Source organism: Rousettus aegyptiacus, unplaced genomic scaffold (genome assembly GCF_014176215.1).
Source record: "Rousettus aegyptiacus isolate mRouAeg1 unplaced genomic scaffold, mRouAeg1.p scaffold_m13_p_17, whole genome shotgun sequence".
NCBI classification, from domain to species: Eukaryota; Metazoa; Chordata; class Mammalia; order Chiroptera; family Pteropodidae; genus Rousettus; species Rousettus aegyptiacus.
The window spans coordinates 24,673,574-24,690,618 of record NW_023416292.1 but is presented as its reverse complement, the minus strand read 5'-3'; the positions used below and the strand labels follow the sequence as shown (position 1 = coordinate 24,690,618).

The window sequence follows — 17,045 nt, the reverse complement described above, 5'->3', positions numbered from 1 at the left end:
TGGCCGGCGCGCCTCTGCGCATGCGTGTCAACAGCGCTGGCGGATGCCGGGGCTGAGGCTCAGTCAGCACCGCCGCTGGGCTCCGTGCGCTGGCCTGCGCCTCGGCTCCTCTCAGGCCGCGAAGGTCAAGAAAGGCGTGACAGTTTCCCCTTTCTGGTTCCCGCTTAGCAACGGGGAGGAATGGCGGGGCAGGACCGCATCCCCGGAAGGGGAGACTTGGCGGCGCGGCTGCGGGGGGAGCCGGGAGTTGTGGTTCATTACCCGGGCGCTGGCGGCTGTACGTGGACCGCCCCCTTCCCAGGCATGTGCTTCTTGCCCAGGCCCTGAGCGCTGCCGGAGGGTGGCAGCTTGCTTTACCCCCGAGTTATCCTGTCTAAACATTTTCTCAAAAGTTCCCCGTAGGGTTTGCGGGGTTTTTTCCCCCGCGCCCTTTGCCTCCCCTGTGCTCATCCGCTCAACCGCCGGTCGGTTAGAGACGACTGCAGCCAGAGCTTTTAGATGACCTTACAGGACAGGAATAGGGCTGGCATTACAGAAGCCAGATGTGGAAAGAACAGAGTAACTGCCCATTCGTAGAGTTAGGGTCGATCCAATTACCTTTGTTTTCCAGATAAAAGGCAATAAGGATGGGAACCTTGGTATTCCGAACTAGTGAAGGGATCATGAGAGCGGGAACAGTTCAAGAGTCACTTACACTTAACCATAAAATCAAAGAGTACACCCTCTCGCACTTTGCTCCCCAAATCGGAACATCCGGGGACCTGCTGCAACTGTCAATAGTAAAATGATAGCATGGGTTGGTGACCCTGTGACCCTGTGATTCTTTCCCAGGCATCACACCTGTTGGTGTTCAGATGGAGCAGCACACTAGCCAACCTACCAACAGAAAAGGTGTGTGTGGGGACCCCACTTCCCCCTCCCCTTAAAAGCCAGACCCTAGTTGCTCAGCATTTGGGGCGATGATTCTAGTTGCACGAACGTTTTTTCCTGTTACCTGGTGAATTGGAAAGTATTTGTCTTTATTCTGCATTTCTCGTTAAAGGAAAACATTGCTGTATTCCCAGTGCCTAGAACTGGGTCTGTTAAGTAGTAAGTGCTCAATAATTATATGTGGGATGAATATAATATTCCCCCTTTGTAGCTCCTCTTAATACTTAGAACAAAACTTTATGTACAGGGATCCCGGAAGACACACTATGGACTAGTGAACAGATACTCAGGTTGAGCAGGGCAGCCCCGCTGGTGCCCAGGGCAGCCCCTGAGACCACCTGACAATCCCCTTGGCTGTAGCCGCCTGAGAGGCTTATGGTGTCATAACTCGGACATCAGTGAACCAGGTCCTTTTGCAGAGTACACTGCGTGGTGGTCAAGAGCATGACTGTGGAGCCTACAGGCCTGGATTTCATTCCAACACTGCCGCCTACTAATCGTGGAATCTTCACCAGATTTCCTAACCTCAGTTTTTTCAAATTAAATGTGGGTAAAGCTTTATGACCCTGCTTTATAGGGTCATTGTGAGAAATATATGACAGTGTGTGTAAAGCACCTTTTAACATTATTATTATTCTATCATGCCTCCTTTTACTGCTCTCCAACCTCATCCTCTGTTATCGTCTAGTAAGAAATCCCGAGGTTTGTGCGTTTGGGAGGAGATGCTGAGATGACCGCAGAATAGGAAAAAGAGGTGCAAAAACCAGGGCCGCGGGGACTGGAACTGGGGCGCAGTGCATGCAGGTGCCTGTCCATCTGTCCGCCCGTCTCCTTGTCTCTGATCTCTTGCTCATACCTGCTTCCCATGACATGCTGGCCAAATTCGGTGGTTTTCATTGGCCCTGACTTCACATCTTCGCATCATGGCAAATCAGAAGAAACTCCTTTGACGCAGAACCTGCATGTTGATCCCAGAGAATGACTCTGGCCCAACTCGCCTCGCTTGCTTACCCCCTGGATCAGTCACAGCTGCCAAGGGGCCAAGATGCCATGACTGGGTCCCACGTCTATTCCCGTTGGGGACGGGGGCTTGATACAGTCCCACGAGTATGGCCACCAGTATGACCTGGGGTCTGGGGAAAGAATAGTTTCCCAGAGGAAGGGTTGCTCAGTAAACAAAAATAACCCGTGTCTTTCACAGGACTCATCATCTTCCTACAAATCGAATTTTCCTTGTGACTCAACTATTTTTGCCAAAAGTTACCTATTTTCCCATCTAAGAACTTTTTCCAACGTCCAATGCATTTTAATATCTATAGATGAATTAAAATGTGATTTTAATCATGTTTTCTCATTCTAAAAGTCTCAGTGGCTTTTTACTGTATTCGAGAGAAAGCCTAAGGTCTCCGGTTTGCCGCTGTAAAGGGCCTGCCCCTAATGACAATGAATATCCTTCCAGCGGTATTCCTCTTGCTAAGCTTTTTTCTTCCACTCCCTGAAGCCATCTATGACTGTTTGACTCATATCGATCTCCCTTTCCAAAAACATTTATTTTTACATTCATTTACATATTCAGTGTAACTGCAAGATGAAAGGCCTCATTTGCCAGGTCTGTAGTTTGCATCCTTGTGTTGTTATGTCACCATTTCCTCAGCATCTGATTTGACTCCCTCACTAGCTATTAAGCACCTAGGAAACCATGTCTTAGATGTCCCACGGACGCCCTAGCATCTGGCGCACTGGGAAGGGAGCATGCAGCGCACACCAATAAGAACTTGTAAAAATAAGCAAACCAGATTTTAGCTTATCTCATCCCTGCTTGGTTTCTCTTCGCCCTACTATGGTGTCTTTTTTGCGTGTCTTATAGAATATTCTTTGAAGCTGCTCAGGGCAGGGCCCCGGCACCCACGTTTGCAGACCAGCTGCCAGGGTCTGATGAGAAGGGTCATCTCTTGTCGGCATGAGCTCTGATGAGTTGCTTCTGATTTTGTTCCAGCCAAAGAGGAAAGTAATGCTGTGCCTCTTTGTCGAGCCAGACCCTCCCCCAGCTTTACTAATCTTCAAGCAAGTTCCCCACCAGACACTTTCCTGAACGTCCAGGCGACAAAGCTGCACTCAGGTAAGGGTGCTGGGAGGGTTCCCAGATGGACTCGGCGTGGCAGAGGTGGCCCGAGCTTTCTCCTATTGACCTGGTGCCAACTCTGGGTGAGGCACCTCCAGATTTTCTCTTGGTAGGATATTGATTATTCGGTTCTACCGATTATATTTTCTTTCCGATTCTACTGATTGTGTTATTTCCTTGCACCTCATTAGCACCTTTGCTCGCTCACAGGGTTAGTTAAAAAGTGGCCAGGGAAGGAAATAGTAACTATGAGCTAGTTTCTTCGAATATCAGTCATTCATCCTCCCGTGGGGAAGTCAAGGGGCATTTAGCTTGCCTACGGGGAACCCGACGGGGCACTAGACCAGTCACAACTCCTGTTTCTGAGGACGTCAGAGCTTAACAAAGAGTCAGCACCAGTAAAGACACAAACAACAGATAACCACCAACTGAAGAAGGGCTTGGCGGCATACCATGTAGCTGAAAACATTAAGACAGATGGGCCGACGCGGCAAGACTGGTTAAGTCGGACAGCAGGAGGAACTTCGGGTCGCTGCCGGTGAGATGCCGGTCAGGTAGGAGAAGGCCGAGGCACCCCCTGGCTCTCGAAGGGGAAGTTGGGCCTCACTCAGGCCGCTGCGTTCACTCATCTGATGTTTGTTGAACACCTACCTGCCAGGCACTCGTCCAGGCACCGGGGGTACGGCAGTGAACCCGCCAGACACAACCCCTGCCTTCCTGGAGCTTGCGTTCTAGAAGGTGGGCTTAGATGACAGTTGAATAGATAACTAGGAAATATGCCATACTACATCAATACTACAGGAAAATCAGCAAGGGAGAGGGGTAGTCCACTCCAGTGACTGGTTTCCAGTTAAAATAGGGTGGCCAGGTAGGCCTCACTGAGAAGGTGACAGCTGAGCAAAAGTGTGTCTGGGCCGAGTTGTACCTGGAAAGAGCAGAGGTGACTTCTTGTTGGAGCCCTTCCCACACTCACAAAATCTCTCGTTGTCCCCGTGTGCCTCCATCGCTCTTCCTTCAGGAGTTGACCACAAGCCCAAGGGATGCCTGGGACTCCTGGAAGGCATGTATACCAACCTCCTGCTTCAGACCCAGCTCGCCAAGCAGCAGATGGCCATTCTGGAAAATTTACAAGCGTCCGTGACACGTCTGGCTCCTGGGAGGGAAAGCAAGAAGCCTCCCGGCCCGATCTTGCAACCTATTGTGAAATCACCTGCCCCGGTTCAGTAAATGGATCGCAGAACAAAGTCGCCATGGGCCTTTCTCTTCCTTCTTCCTTGAACACCCGCAGTGGAACCTGGGCGTATGTATTCTACATGGAGTTCCTTAGTACGTGAGGGATAATCAGTGCTCGTTGAGTGCAAAGCGCTGTATGAGGCACGCGTTACAGTTCGGGGGGGTTTACTGTCTAATAAGGCAGATAAGACAGATAATTCATTGCAAAACGTAGTGGGACTCTAAGGGAGTACGTTAAGGAAGGTTGAGAGAGAGAGGCCATAGGATGCAACTGGACCAGTCTTGGAATCTTGCTAGAGGACGTGGCCTTGGATGCCACCTGATGAAGAGGCCTGATTGGGTAGCATGGCAGATGAAGTAAGTCATCCAGCGTAGCATCCCAAGAACAGAGTGAGGTCCCGTGTCGCTTGGTGGTGACAGATGGAGCCTGGAGGGCATTCCCCCAGAATCTAGCACAGCCCCTGACACATGAGCCAGAATGCAAAATAATCTCGGTTGGAGATCATTGCCTCCTGACAAACTTGTTCAACGTGCTGTCCTTTTTCTTTTACATAAGTGGTCTGACGCGACGTTCTCGCACGTGGAGGCTAACGTGCTGAGCCCCTGGGGAGAAAACGCCATCCTGACTTTTTCTGCACGGCGCTGCAGTGGCCAGCGGTCTCAGGGGCAGTGGAGGTCCGGGGTCTGCCCTCCCTCCCAGGACATGGGCATTGAGGAGTTCCCTAGCACGGCCTTTTTCTATTTTCACAACAGAGCGTAAGACAAAAAGAATCCCCCCCTCAGCCTCAGCCGTGAAATCGGGCCAGGTCGCAGTGTACACGTCACTCCCCTGAGCAGCCTTCCCTGACCACCACAGCCGCAGCGCGGGTGCAGGCCCTGCAGGGCCTGTCTCCCTCGGTACAGCCCTCTGCAGTGTGCCCGCCTGTCCACTCACACTCCCCCAGAGGGGGCACCCCGCCCGGAGCGGGGGCTTTCCCGCCTTAGCCTGTTCCACCTTATTTCCAGTCCCCTGCACAGTGCTGACACACAGTAGGTGCTCAACACATATTTGTTGACTGAGGGAAGGCTCTGCCTTCCTCAAATCGCCATTCAAGGGTCTATGTCACGGGCTGCGGGTCTGAGGGCCCTTCCTGGGTGTGCTCATCCTAAGCCCCTGGCGCCCGCTGCTCACCCCCTCCTGACAACAGGAGCATGCGCTGGGACTGTGCCCCCTCCATCCGTCCTTGTCCTCAGAGGCGCGCACCCACGGTGTGTGCCAGTCAGCGACCCACCCGTCCTGTCCGTTCAATCAGAGCAGTCACAATGACCGCGTCCGCTGCACGCATGCGGAAGCGCCCGCACTCTACGCCAGTTATCTGGAATGCTCCTCGGAGTCCCCCAAGGGGACGTCATTACTCCTCTAGCGAGGGAAAGACTCAGAAAGGGCGCAGTAACTTGCCCCAGGTCATCCAGCAGAAATGCAGAATGGACGGGCGAATGAATGAAACGAATGGATGGACGGACGGACCATGAGTGTCCTAGAGAGCGCTCAGTGGGACTAAAGCCGAGTGGCTTTGGGGGTTCCTGAGCCAAAAGAGTGAGGTGTAGGGAGGAGGTGACCCTGACAAAAAGTATCCCCAAGCAACCCCGAATTACTCAGTAACACGAGCCCTGGTCCCCAGGGACCGCCTGGCCAGGCTGGGCCAGGGCCGGCAGCAGACACGGTTCCTCCTGGCCACCGTCAGGCACCCAGCAGGTCACAGCTGGAAACGAGTGGGAAGGTCAAAGACTGGACAGATGCCAGGCCTGGCAGGACGGGAGCTGGTGGCAGAGCCTGAGAGGGGGTCCGGGTAGGGGTGAGAGGTGAGGCCCCCAATTCCATGAGAGCTCCCAGGGCCAGGAGAGGCAGGAGGGGGGCCTAGGGCCTGTCATCACTTGGCGACCCAAAAGATAACCATGGGCCGAGCCTCTCCGTGTGGGTGGTGGGCCCGGGGAGCCCTCGCGGGTGGAGGCCTGCCACCAGAGCCCTCAGAGGCGGAGGATGGCCCAGCGGCCCTCAGAAGTGGAGGGGTGTCGGGGTCCTGCTCTCTGCTGGGCCGGGGGGATACCAGCTGGTACCACTAGTTGTTAAAATATCAAGAGCCTCCCATACGGCTGGCAGCTGTCCCTGCCCGTTCCTGAGAAGGGGCGAGTCCGCTCCTGGGGGGGGAGCCCCGCTCCACATCTGCTCTGGGGAGTGGCCGGCCCCTGGGCCACACCTCCTGGAAATGGCAAGTCTTCCTTGGGGCAAGGGTCTGGGACATCTTTGCAAACAGCCACAAGCCCCTCCCACACATTGCCCCCTCGGACCAGGAGGGGGCAGCAGAGCAGAGCCTGGCCTTCTGCCCTTCTCTGGAGCCCCTGTGGCCTGCAGGTGCCAGGCCCTCCCCTCCGCCTGTCCACAGACCCCAGTGGGTAGAGGCCACGCGCACCCCGAGCCCGGTTCCCAGACTCGCTGGCCGCTGGCCCAGCCACGCTTCTGTCCCTGCTGGTCCCCCCTTGAAAGGGGCCTCTTCTCCTGCCCAATTTCAGATCGCCCTTCTAGACCGCCTGTGACATTACTTCACAGGAAGAGATTCTCCGTCTCCGCAGCCTCCCTCATCCCCACTCCTGTGGGGCCCCCAGCCTCTGTGCTTCCTGGGGCCACCATTTACCCCAGTGGGAACTAAATCCCCTCCTAGCTGCCTGTCTCCCACTGGGCAGGAGCTCCCGGAGGCAGGTCCGCGGCTCCACCTCCGAAGCCTGGCTCCCAGCGGGGGCCACAGCGTCCCGCATGCCGCGGGCTCCTCGTACTTGTGGGCTGCACCTTCCTCCTGGCCGTCCAGTGGTCCACGCCCGTCCGGGGCGTCCTGCACTCCTTTCTCGGCGGCCACGTCCACGTCCACTCATTTACTGAGCACCTGCTTTGTGCCAGGTGCGGGCGGGGCTGCGGAGTTCAGGCGAGGAGGGGCAAATGGAGGCCCAGGGAAGGCAGGGCGCTGACCAGGGGCTGAGCGCGGTGTCTCAGGCTCCGTGGCTTCCCTGCGCTGCCCCGTCTTCCCACCAGAGGGCAGTCCAATGTCAGGCCGAGGCCCTGAAGGGGATGCTGAGCGGGCCACCTGGGGCCGTAGAAGGCAGGGAGCCAGGGGCCTGACGCCTGACCGCTGACCGCCCGCCTGCAGAACGAAAGCCTCAAAGAGGCAGACCGCCCACTGATGACCGGCCTTTGTCCTTCTGGCCTTCAAAATAAAACCTGTGGTTCAGTATCCTCTCTCCTGCTCCCTACTTGAGATTTCCATTCTCAAACAAGGTTCAAGTCATCACCTAATTACTAATTTATTCAACAAACACCTTCTGCACACATCCTGGGAAGGAGACTGCAGAAATCTGGGGTTCAGCTCTGGCTCATGACAGAACCCCTGTGTGGTCCGTTAGCAGCTGCGCACCCCTGAGCGGCTCTTTAACTTCGCTGAGCCTCGGTTCCTTCTCTGAAATGTCGGGGTCATATCCCCCCCCCAGGCTCGCCGTGAGTACTCAGGAAGGCAATGCTGGTCAAGGGCTTTGCATGGGGCCCAGCATGCAGCAGGTGCTCGACAGATACAGGTGCGACTTGCCTGGGCAGCCCACAGCCTCTCCGTGCCCTGTGGCCCTGGGTGGCAACCAGCCCGTGGGGGCAGCCGGGGGCTCCACGCGTCCTTTGCCACCACCACCAGGGCTCCTCCTGCGGCCGCCCTTCCTGGGGCCCCGGCAGGCCCCCAGTGTTACACGGACCAGGTGTACTGGGAGGTGAGGCCGCGCCGCAGCAGCGCCCAGGCCGGCCGGGCCCTCGCACCATCCCCTGCCTCTGTCCCTCCGTGCCTGCTCGCTCTCTGCTGGGGTGCACCCTGAGTGGTGGCCTCCGGCCCCCTGGAGCTGCCCCTTCACCTGCTCCGCCATCCCTGTCCCCCAGGTGCCTGGGAGCATGAGGATGAAGCCCAGGGGCCCCTAAGCACGGAGGAACCAGACACTCACGCCCAAGTCGCTTCCAGCCCTGAGAGGACACTCTCCTCTCAGAAGGTGGTGACTGGCAGCCACTGGGAAGTCCTTTTCCAGCTCCCATCCGTCCTGCAGGAAGAAGTCACCAGCCAGGAGCCCTTTCCCGAGGAGCACCGGGGGCAGGGAAGAAGCTCCCGGCAGCCTCATCGCCCCCCACGGCCTGCACAGGTGGCACTGAGTGACTGCTGGCCCACGGGTCCAACGTCGTCACACAGTCGGTGTGAGCCAGAGTGGTAACCACACCGTCGCCAAGAACCCTGACTGCTTTCGTGTGTGCACTGGGGAGCCGAGACGTTCCAAAGCGCACGTTGGAACCTCGGGCGCCAGAGCCCTCTAGGATGCTCCTCCCACCAGGTAGCCTCACCTGCCTGTAAAGACGGGAGTTCACGCCCCCCCAGGAAGCCTGCGTCCCCTGTCGGAAGGCTGGGGGTGGGGCGAGGTAGTTCCTCCCACCCCAGAACTGCTGCCGCTCTGCCCCTCAGGGTGGGTGGCTTCTGACCTGAGTAGGGAGAGACCCCGAGGGCCTCAGAGGGGCACAGGGAGCTCTTTGCCACTGACCCCTCATAAGCTGGAGGCGGCCAGACCCCGGGCGCCACCTTATGTCCTTGTCCTGAGTCTGACTGGTGAAGAGAAAGGCAGTGGACCCTGTTGCCTTGGAGAGGCTTGGCCTTGAGTCGCATGACCAGCAGAGGGCACTCCAGACCCAGCAGAGGAAGCCGAGGCTCAGGCCCTCCGACCTCGGCAGGAGATGGAAGTCCTTCCTGCAGCCTCGCCGCCTTCCGGTCTGCCCCAGCGCCGGCCCGACACCGCCCCCCACCCCCGCGCCGTCCCTGGTGCCAGGGCCTTCAGATCTCATCCAGCAGAGAACCTGTCCCTCCAGGAGACCGAGCTCCATTCCTGCCCTGAAGGACGGCCCCCCTCTGTCCTCTGCCCTCCCCTGGGCTCCTGGCGGGAGCCGGGCATGACTACAGACCTCTCTGCCTCTCAAGACCTGGACCCCCGCAGACCCAGGGACCCGAGGAGGCAGTGTGTGTTGGGGGGGTTCCTGGGGCCTGGCCCCGGGAGCACGCAGAAGCTGCCCCCCCACCTCCCCGAGGCGTACACACTGAGTTTGGCCAAGCCCAGAGCTGGGCGGAGGGGGCAGGGAGAGAGGCTGAGCGAGAGCGCTGTATGGGAGCCGCCCCTGCCCGCAGCCGGCTCTGCTCTGTCTTCGGCCCCCTCCTCCTTCCTCCGCAGCCTCCTGCCCGCCCGGTGCTGGTGCTGGTGCTGGCCGGGGAGACCCCGGCACCCAGGCGGAAGGCAGACAGCTGACATTGCGAGGAGGCTCCCGAGGCCCCTGCTGGGAGGGAGGAGTCTGGGAGAGTGAGGCCCCGCCCACTGGGCCCACTCGGCCCAAAGCTCCCCGCACCCCCAGGCAGCCCTCAGGAGGGCAGCAAGGGGGGGATGGGCGTCCAGGAGAGGGAGAGACCCTGCCTGCCCCAGCTCCGTGGTGGGGGAGCTGTCAGCGCCCACTTCCTCCTGCCACCAGCATTCCCCTGACACCCCCCTCCACTGCTGGCTCCTCCCGGATCACACCAACTCTCCTCCAGCCCCGAGAAAGGGGGCTGCTCCAGCCCAGGCAGGTCTCTGCCCCATCTCAATCCAGGGAGGCTTCCTGGAGGAGGGCAACCGAGCCTTCTCTGGGGCAGGGTGATTGCCAAGGGAGGAAAGGCCACAGGTCCCAGGATGGCCCACCAAGAGGTCCCTGAGGAAGGACAGACGGGGTGGCCATGGCCCAACAAGAGATGGCCCCACACTTCCTGTAGCCAGGCAGTTCCGAGCTCTGTCGCCCCAGGAGGCCTCCTGTGGCCTGGGGGACACTCAGGGCGCGCTCCTTCCAGGGCCGCCCTCGCCCCAAACAGGCCCTTGGCTTTGCGCTCTGCATTTCCTTTTCCTCCTGCCCCAGCTTCGCCCGCATGCCCAGCACGCTGGCGGGCCGGCCACAGACAGTTCTGTCGGCTGGACGGTGCCATCGCCCGTGGTCTGGGTAGGCGGTGACCCCCCTCACCCCGCTGGTGTCCATCAGGGAGCTCAGAGGGCAGCAAAGCCCGGCGCCCCGGGAGCCCTCTGCTGAGCCAGGCCAGGCTCCTCCTCCCCTTCTCTGCAGCCGCTGGCTCGGCGATGCTGGTCCCCAACACGGTGGCCCATCCATTCAGGCTGGTCAAGGAGATGGCAAGGATGGGGGCCGAGGGGGCTCCTTCCTCACCCCGCGGGGACAATGAGGCCTCTGACTCTCAGGGACAGGCTCTCTGGTCACCACCATTGTTCCTCTCCGTGCAGGACAATTGGACACTTGCCCGCTCACGAACTCCGTCTGTCCAGCCCCAATGCCTGAGCTCTGGGGACAGTGATGGACGAGGACACTGGCCCTGCTGGCCTCCCAGGGCCCCTCCGATGGCGGGAGGCCGGCCGCACTGGGGGCCGTGTGGAGCCGGCAGGGCCAGAGGCACTGGGGCGGCACAGGTGTGTGTAGGTGCCCAGACAGACAGCTGGATGGGGGCCCAAGGTCTCCCCGGGGCCTCAGGTGCTTCTGCGCGTGTGCGGGGAGCTGAGCCCCCTGTGACTCCTGGAGGACCTGCGCTGAGGGCCGGGCCTGGGAAAGGCCTGGGACCCGCCCCCACCTTTGCGATTCCCATCACAGTGCGCGGAGTCCCCAGCGGGCGGAGGAATTAGACACGGCGTGGGTGTCCCAAGTGGGGGGCGGTGGCTGTCTTGGGGCAGACAGACCCGGCGCCGCGTCCCCCCACCTCACCCCGATATTTCTCTCTCACCCGCCGCTTCCCAGCTCTGCACCCCTCTCCTTTGTCCGGCCCGCCCCCCGCAGCCGGGTCCCCGCGCCGCCCCGCGCCCGGGCCCATGCGCCCGGGCCCATGCGCCCGCCGCCGCCGGGACTCGCGGGGAACAATGAGGGCTAATGTCTGCGGCGGCGGCGGCGGGCCGGCTATGCAAATGCCAACGGCCTGCGAGAATCCCCGCCGCCTGAAGGGCGCTGACGGCCGGCCCGGCGCGGCGGGGGAGGCGGACACCGGCGCGGGATGAGCCGTGGCGCGGGCGCCAGGCCGCAGGGACAGAGCGCCATTGTGTGCGCCGTCGGATGGCCCGCGCGGCCTGCAGCCGGGGGCGCAAGGCGAGCGCGGCCCACGCCGGGCCCTCGGGCCGAGGAGGGCCGCCACCTGCCCCCAGCGAGGCTCGACGTGGGGGTCAGACGGTGGCGGCCCAGCCCCCACCCCCCTTGGCTCCCCCTGCCGCCTCCCTACCTGTCCACCACGCCCCTCCCCATGTCCTGCCTTCTTCACGAGCAGAGCCAGGGGACTCACAGGCTTCTCAAGCCAGTTCCCTCCAGAACCGGGAGCGTTTCCCGGATGTCTCAGGCATCCTCTGACCTCCGACCTCTGAGCCCAGGCCCGGCCAGGCCTCCCCGCTGCCTCCCTCCAGGTTAGGAGCCCCACGTTTTCCAGGGGGCAGGGCAGCCACGGCAGGACTGACCTAAATGTACCCGATTCCTTAAGGTGTGGGGTACCACATAAAGTCCCCTCCCATGAGTGAGAGAGACGAGGACCTTCCCCCCCACCACCCCGGAGCCTCCGTCCCTCCATGGATGGCGCTGGCCGTACACGACCCCGGAGCACCCCTGGGCCCCGCTCCTGGCGCCATCGCCTCGGGGCCCAGCCCCTCTTCCCTAATTTCCACGAAGACAGACCCAGGCCGATGCCGCTCGGGCGAGAGGCCGTTTCAGGGATGGCAGGGGAGCTCCTGGGACGCATGGTGATCTGGGGGTAAAATCGGGCAGCACCACACCTACGTTCAGGACCTCAGCCCCGGTGAGGCGGGAGGGGAGAGGGCCGACCACGCAGGGAGGAGGGAGGGCATCCGGCAGGGCGGGTGGTCCTCTGGGAGGCGGGGGTCCTCGCTGCCGCGAGGCCTTCCCCTGAGGATCCAGGTGCGAGGTCCCCACCCTGGGGGACTGGGTGGTGTGGGGCTTCCTGGGATGGCATTTGGGAGCCCATTAGATGAGAAAGCAGTTGTGGTCTGAGGCACGGGCTGGGGCTGCAGCACCCATGAGTGGGGCCAGGGAAGCCACCGGGGGTCTGTCTGCCCATCCCACTCCACACCTTTGGGAGGGGCCCGCCTCTGCGTCCCTTGTCCGGGTCTCACTTTGACCGGGGGCTGCCCAGCCTCGTGTGAAATCGTCCAGAGACCCAGGAGGCGTCTCAGAAAGAAGCCCAACCCGCATCCCCAGGCATCCCCACGCGGGAGGAGCCCCAGAGCACAACACCGGCCTGTCGCCCACCCCCTCCCCCCTCCAGGGCACTGGCAGATGCCACCGTGCGTGGGCCATCCCCAAGGGCTTGGACCTGAGCCCCTGCCCCGGAGGCAGCCCTCTCTCTCTCTCTGGCCAGTACTTCAGACCTCCACCCACCACCACGTCCGCTCAGCTGGTCCCTGGGTCCCTACGCGGGACCAGATGAGGCCTGGCCTGGCTCTGACGCTGACTCTGAGAGGAAGCGGCCTGTGTCCTGCCTGGCTGGTTCCTAACCTCCCTTTCCCACCCTGCTCTTCAAGGCAGGGGAGGCCTGGGCTGGAGAGGCCACCCCTGCCCCCCGCCACGTCCCCTCCTTCCCAGCTCAGGACCATCCATCTCCAACTCCTCAGAGCCCACTCATGCCCCAGAGAGTTTGGGGAGGGACCTCCCCCCCAACCCCAGTTTTCTCCATCAGGACTTCAATGTCTTGGTTTTTTCTGCAGCTTTTGAAGGAAGGATCCACCGAGACTTTAGTCTCCCCAACCCCGGGAAAAAAGAGAAAAAAAGTCCTGACAACCAAACCCCTGCGACAACCTTAAAGCAGGAGAGGTCGGTCCGCAGGCTTTAATCCCTTAATCCCTCTCAGCCCGGCTGAGACGCTAATGGCTTCCCTAATTGTTCCCTCCCACGCTCCCGTCGCTCAGAACAGGGCTGGAGAGGAGCGAAAGTCCCAGTGAGAGTGAGCCGGTGTGAGCCGGTGTGGGGTGGAGCGTGGGGTGAACGGCCGCCTCTCCCCAAATCAAGCCCTGAGCCTGGGCGGCTGGGGAGGTGGGGGAGGGGCCAGGCGTGCCCGGCTGGGGCTGTGCTGGCTTCCCGGCCACTGCCACCCAGCGCCAGGAGGGTCTGGGACAATGGGGAGGCTGGGTGTGGGGCTGGGGCTCCTCAGTGTGCATGGCCCATTATCCTGCCAGAGGATGAGAGTCGAGGGTCTCTTTGTGTCCCCGCACCCCCCGGGAAAGGCCACCCTCAGAGGGAGGCGGCGATAAGAATCTTCATAGGGGGCTGAGCCTCCTGGGAGAACAGTCGGCCATCCAGGCCTTCGCCCTTCGGTCGTCCCCAGCAGCCTGGGACCCGTGGGCCAGCCATGGGGCTGGGGGCGGGGTGAGGGGTAGGCCAGCTACATGGCCAAGCTCCGGGCTCGGGCCCCTCCCCATCACTGCGGCCTGCTAGACTGAGTTCTGGGGTAGCCTCCCATGGGAAACAGTCCCCCAAGCCCCCGAGTCTCTCTGGGCCCGGACCTGCCTGCGAGCAGAGGCCGACCCTGCCCCGTTGCTCCACTTTATGAAATGCTCGTCCCGCTTTTTACTCCAGCCCTACAAATGCCCCGTGGGGTCGGGCGTCAGCCCTGTGAGGCGGAGGGCAGGACTGGGCTCAGAGCGGTGAGCCTCGGGTCAGGTGGCACAGCCGGTAGGGCCGAGGCTGGGACGAGGACAGGTCTTCCCGCGGGCGAGGGCGGGCAGGAGGCCCGGGCCTTGCTGTCCCTGCGCCGGGAACGCGCCCGCCCATGAGCACGGCTGGCTTCCCCGGCCCGCTGGTCCTCACAGGCATCACGCCCTCCGTGGAAGATGTCTGGGATTTGCTTCGAGACAACCTTGGGGTGGGAAGAGTCCACGCAGGTGCAGGTGGCGCAGGGCTGGCAGCTGTTGGAAACGGGTGACAGCCAGGTGGGGCTTCACCTCACGAGCCTGTATTTTTGCATCTATTTCAAATTTTCCACGAGAGAAAGTTGAACAAAACCTGGCCTTTCCCAGCGTCTTATTTTAACACGCCCCCCCACACACACCACCACCACGCGCCCCAGACCCCCACTGCCTGCCTAGCTTCTCCTCCCAGGCCATCCATCACCCTCCGGTCCTGGGGGCATCGCGCCTGTTCGTTTGCATTCTGTCCGTCTCCCCCACCAGCCTCGCGAGGTCCGAGGTCCCGGGGTCTGTACGGGCTGGCACCTGGCACCCAGAGCAGCACCTGGCTCTTGGGGGTGCTCGGTACACACTGGCCTGGGTTTGCGTCTGAAGGTTCTTGGCTGACCCGCCTCGAAGCAGAAAAAGGGTGGCCTGCAGCTCGGGTTTCTGGCCCGTGGGCTCTTGGCCTTCCCAGCCCGCGCCCTGGCTGGGCTGAGCCCCTAAGTGTCCCATTATGCACCATTCACTTCTCACAGGGCCCATGGTGAGAGCAGCTATCACCACAGGCCTGTTATCCCAGCGGGGGCAGAGGGGAGGAGCCGCTCGGCTGGCACTTTACGGGGGCCGCCCCCCTTATAACCCCCTAATAACCGAGACAACAGCCAGGCTGCCGAGCCCCGCCGGGTGTGGTGCGCCTGCGCCCAGCGCTGCGCACGCGTCCTCTCACCGGACCCCCGGTGGCGCTGGCGCGTGGCTCCTGCGCACCCGCGCTTTTCCGATGAGGAGGCCGGGACGCGGCCTGCACAGCTCCTTTGCGCTCAGCATGGTCCCATAGGGACAGGAAGGGCAGGACGCACCCGTGTCTCCGATGCGACGCTGATGTGCAGAGAGGGCGTCGCCTGTGGGAGGACACGGGGCAGGGACACAGGGCCCACGGCCAGGCGGGGCGGAGGGGGGCGAGCGGAGGTCCCCACGCTCCCCAGCCGAGAGGCCAGGCCCTCGCTGTGCCCCACCCCACAGGGGCGATGCTGGCTCCGGGAGCATCGCGACTTGCCTGTGGGCACAGGGCTAGTGGGAATCTAGGTGGTCTGCCCACGACACCCTTGGGGACCTAGGTGTTCTCCTTCCTGGCCCCTCAAACTCTCCAGGCTCTCTGGACCGGTAACGCTGCAGGCAGCCTCGCGGAGGGCAGCAGGGCGAGCCTCTCGGGGGCCCCTGACCCTGGCAGCGGAGGGGGGGGGTGTTCAAAGTGAGGAAAAAGGCTCCCCTCCTAGCGCCTGGGCTCCGCCTCTCCTCACCCACCCGCTGTAAGAGAGGCGCCCCCCACTGGTCGCCCGGCCCAATAGCCAGGCCAGCCCTGGCTAAAGGCAGCAATTAGATCCTCAGCCCCCACCCTCAGCTTGAGTCCCTCAAACACATTTTAATCCCTTAATCTCCCTAAAATGGCCAGACTGGCTCTAGGGCCTTTACCCAAACAACCCTTTCCCTCCCCCTCCTCCCTCAATTAAGGGGTCTTCCCAGCAGAGAGCCCCTTGCCCGGCAAAAGCCCCCACCCCCCCCACCCCCCGCGCCTGGGAGGGACAAGATCAGGCTCAGATGGCGCTGTCCACCTGAAGTCCCCCCGGGAGTAGCTGACGGCCTCGGGCCGGGTGCCTCCTGCGGGGCGTGGGCAGAGGTGCCTGGACCGCCTGTCTCCCGTGGCCCCCTCTCGCCCTGGTTTCTGCGTTCCCTGGGAAGCGTCTCTTCCTGGCCCTTTCACAGTGACTTCCACTTTTCCGGCGACCCACCCGGGCCGCCCCGGGCAGGCCAGCTGCCTCCTTGGCCCTGGTGTCCTGCTGCAGGTGGAACTGAGGCCAGGGTCCCCACGGCCTGTCTCCTTCCTGGTGGCAGCCCGATGGTGACCTTAAGCTGACCTCCACAGAACACAGCCTTGCCCTTGGCCCCTCACGCCCGCTCAGGCCTCCATCCCTGAGCCTCGAGTGGGACAGAGGCAGGGGGAGGGACGGCATGAGCCAGCATGTGGCCCTGTCTAGGCTGAGCCTCGGGAAGCTCTGTCCTGGGAAAGTTTTGTCACTAATTGACTTGCAAATGCCTCGTTTGTCCCCAGATTCATAATTAGTGCTAAGGATTTCCAGGGCCCCATCCTGGAGAGGCTTTTTGGGGGCGGCGTGTTCCTCTCTCCTCCCCGAGGTCGGCTGGGCTGGGGGTGGGCAGAGCTGGGCACCGGTGCCCAGCTGCCATCCCGCGTTCCCACGGGTCTGGTGCCAGCGTGTGAAAGGCGAGGTGTGGGGGCCCGGGGGCAGGGGCTCCCCGTCATCCTTCAGCTGGGACCGGGGCCAAAGCTCCAAGGCTCCAGGAAATGACAGGGCCGGGGAGCAGGCAGCGGCAGTGGGCGGGGGCCCGCTGGCACCCCCAGGAAGGAGAGCCCAGCGGCTGCCGGGGGCTGGCATCGCCGAGCCTCCGGCCCGATGAATGAGCTGACAAGGGGCCTCTCTTCCCCACGGCTCCCCCACAAAGGCCTTGGCTGCGCCACTGGACGTGGGGGCCACCGGAGGAAGAGGAGAGGCCACGCTCAAGGGCACCCCAACTCCCGCCTTGCAGGCCCAGGAAGGGGCGCTGGCCTGGGGGCCCAGGGCCTTGGACTGGGGTCTGCCGAGCTAGGAGGGCTGCCCCCCCAATTCCTCTGGGCTTGTTTCCCTGGCATCCGCTGTCCCCCTCTCGGTTTCTGTCCCCTTGGCCACCCCCAGCAGCCCCACCCGGCCCC

General features: G+C 61.8%; 1 protein-coding gene across 1 annotated transcript; it reads left to right on the top strand.

Moving 5' to 3' along the window:
* The first annotated feature begins 18 nt into the window (after positions 1-18).
* On the top strand, positions 19-4,299 carry TSACC (TSSK6 activating cochaperone). Its single transcript, XM_016166132.2, has 4 exons — positions 19-124; positions 832-891; positions 2,927-3,049; positions 4,071-4,299. The coding sequence occupies exons 2-4, from the start codon at positions 855-857 to the stop codon at positions 4,277-4,279; spliced, it is 369 nt and encodes a 122-aa protein (XP_016021618.2). The 5' UTR covers positions 19-124; positions 832-854; the 3' UTR covers positions 4,280-4,299.
* The last annotated feature ends 12,746 nt before the right edge of the window (positions 4,300-17,045 follow it).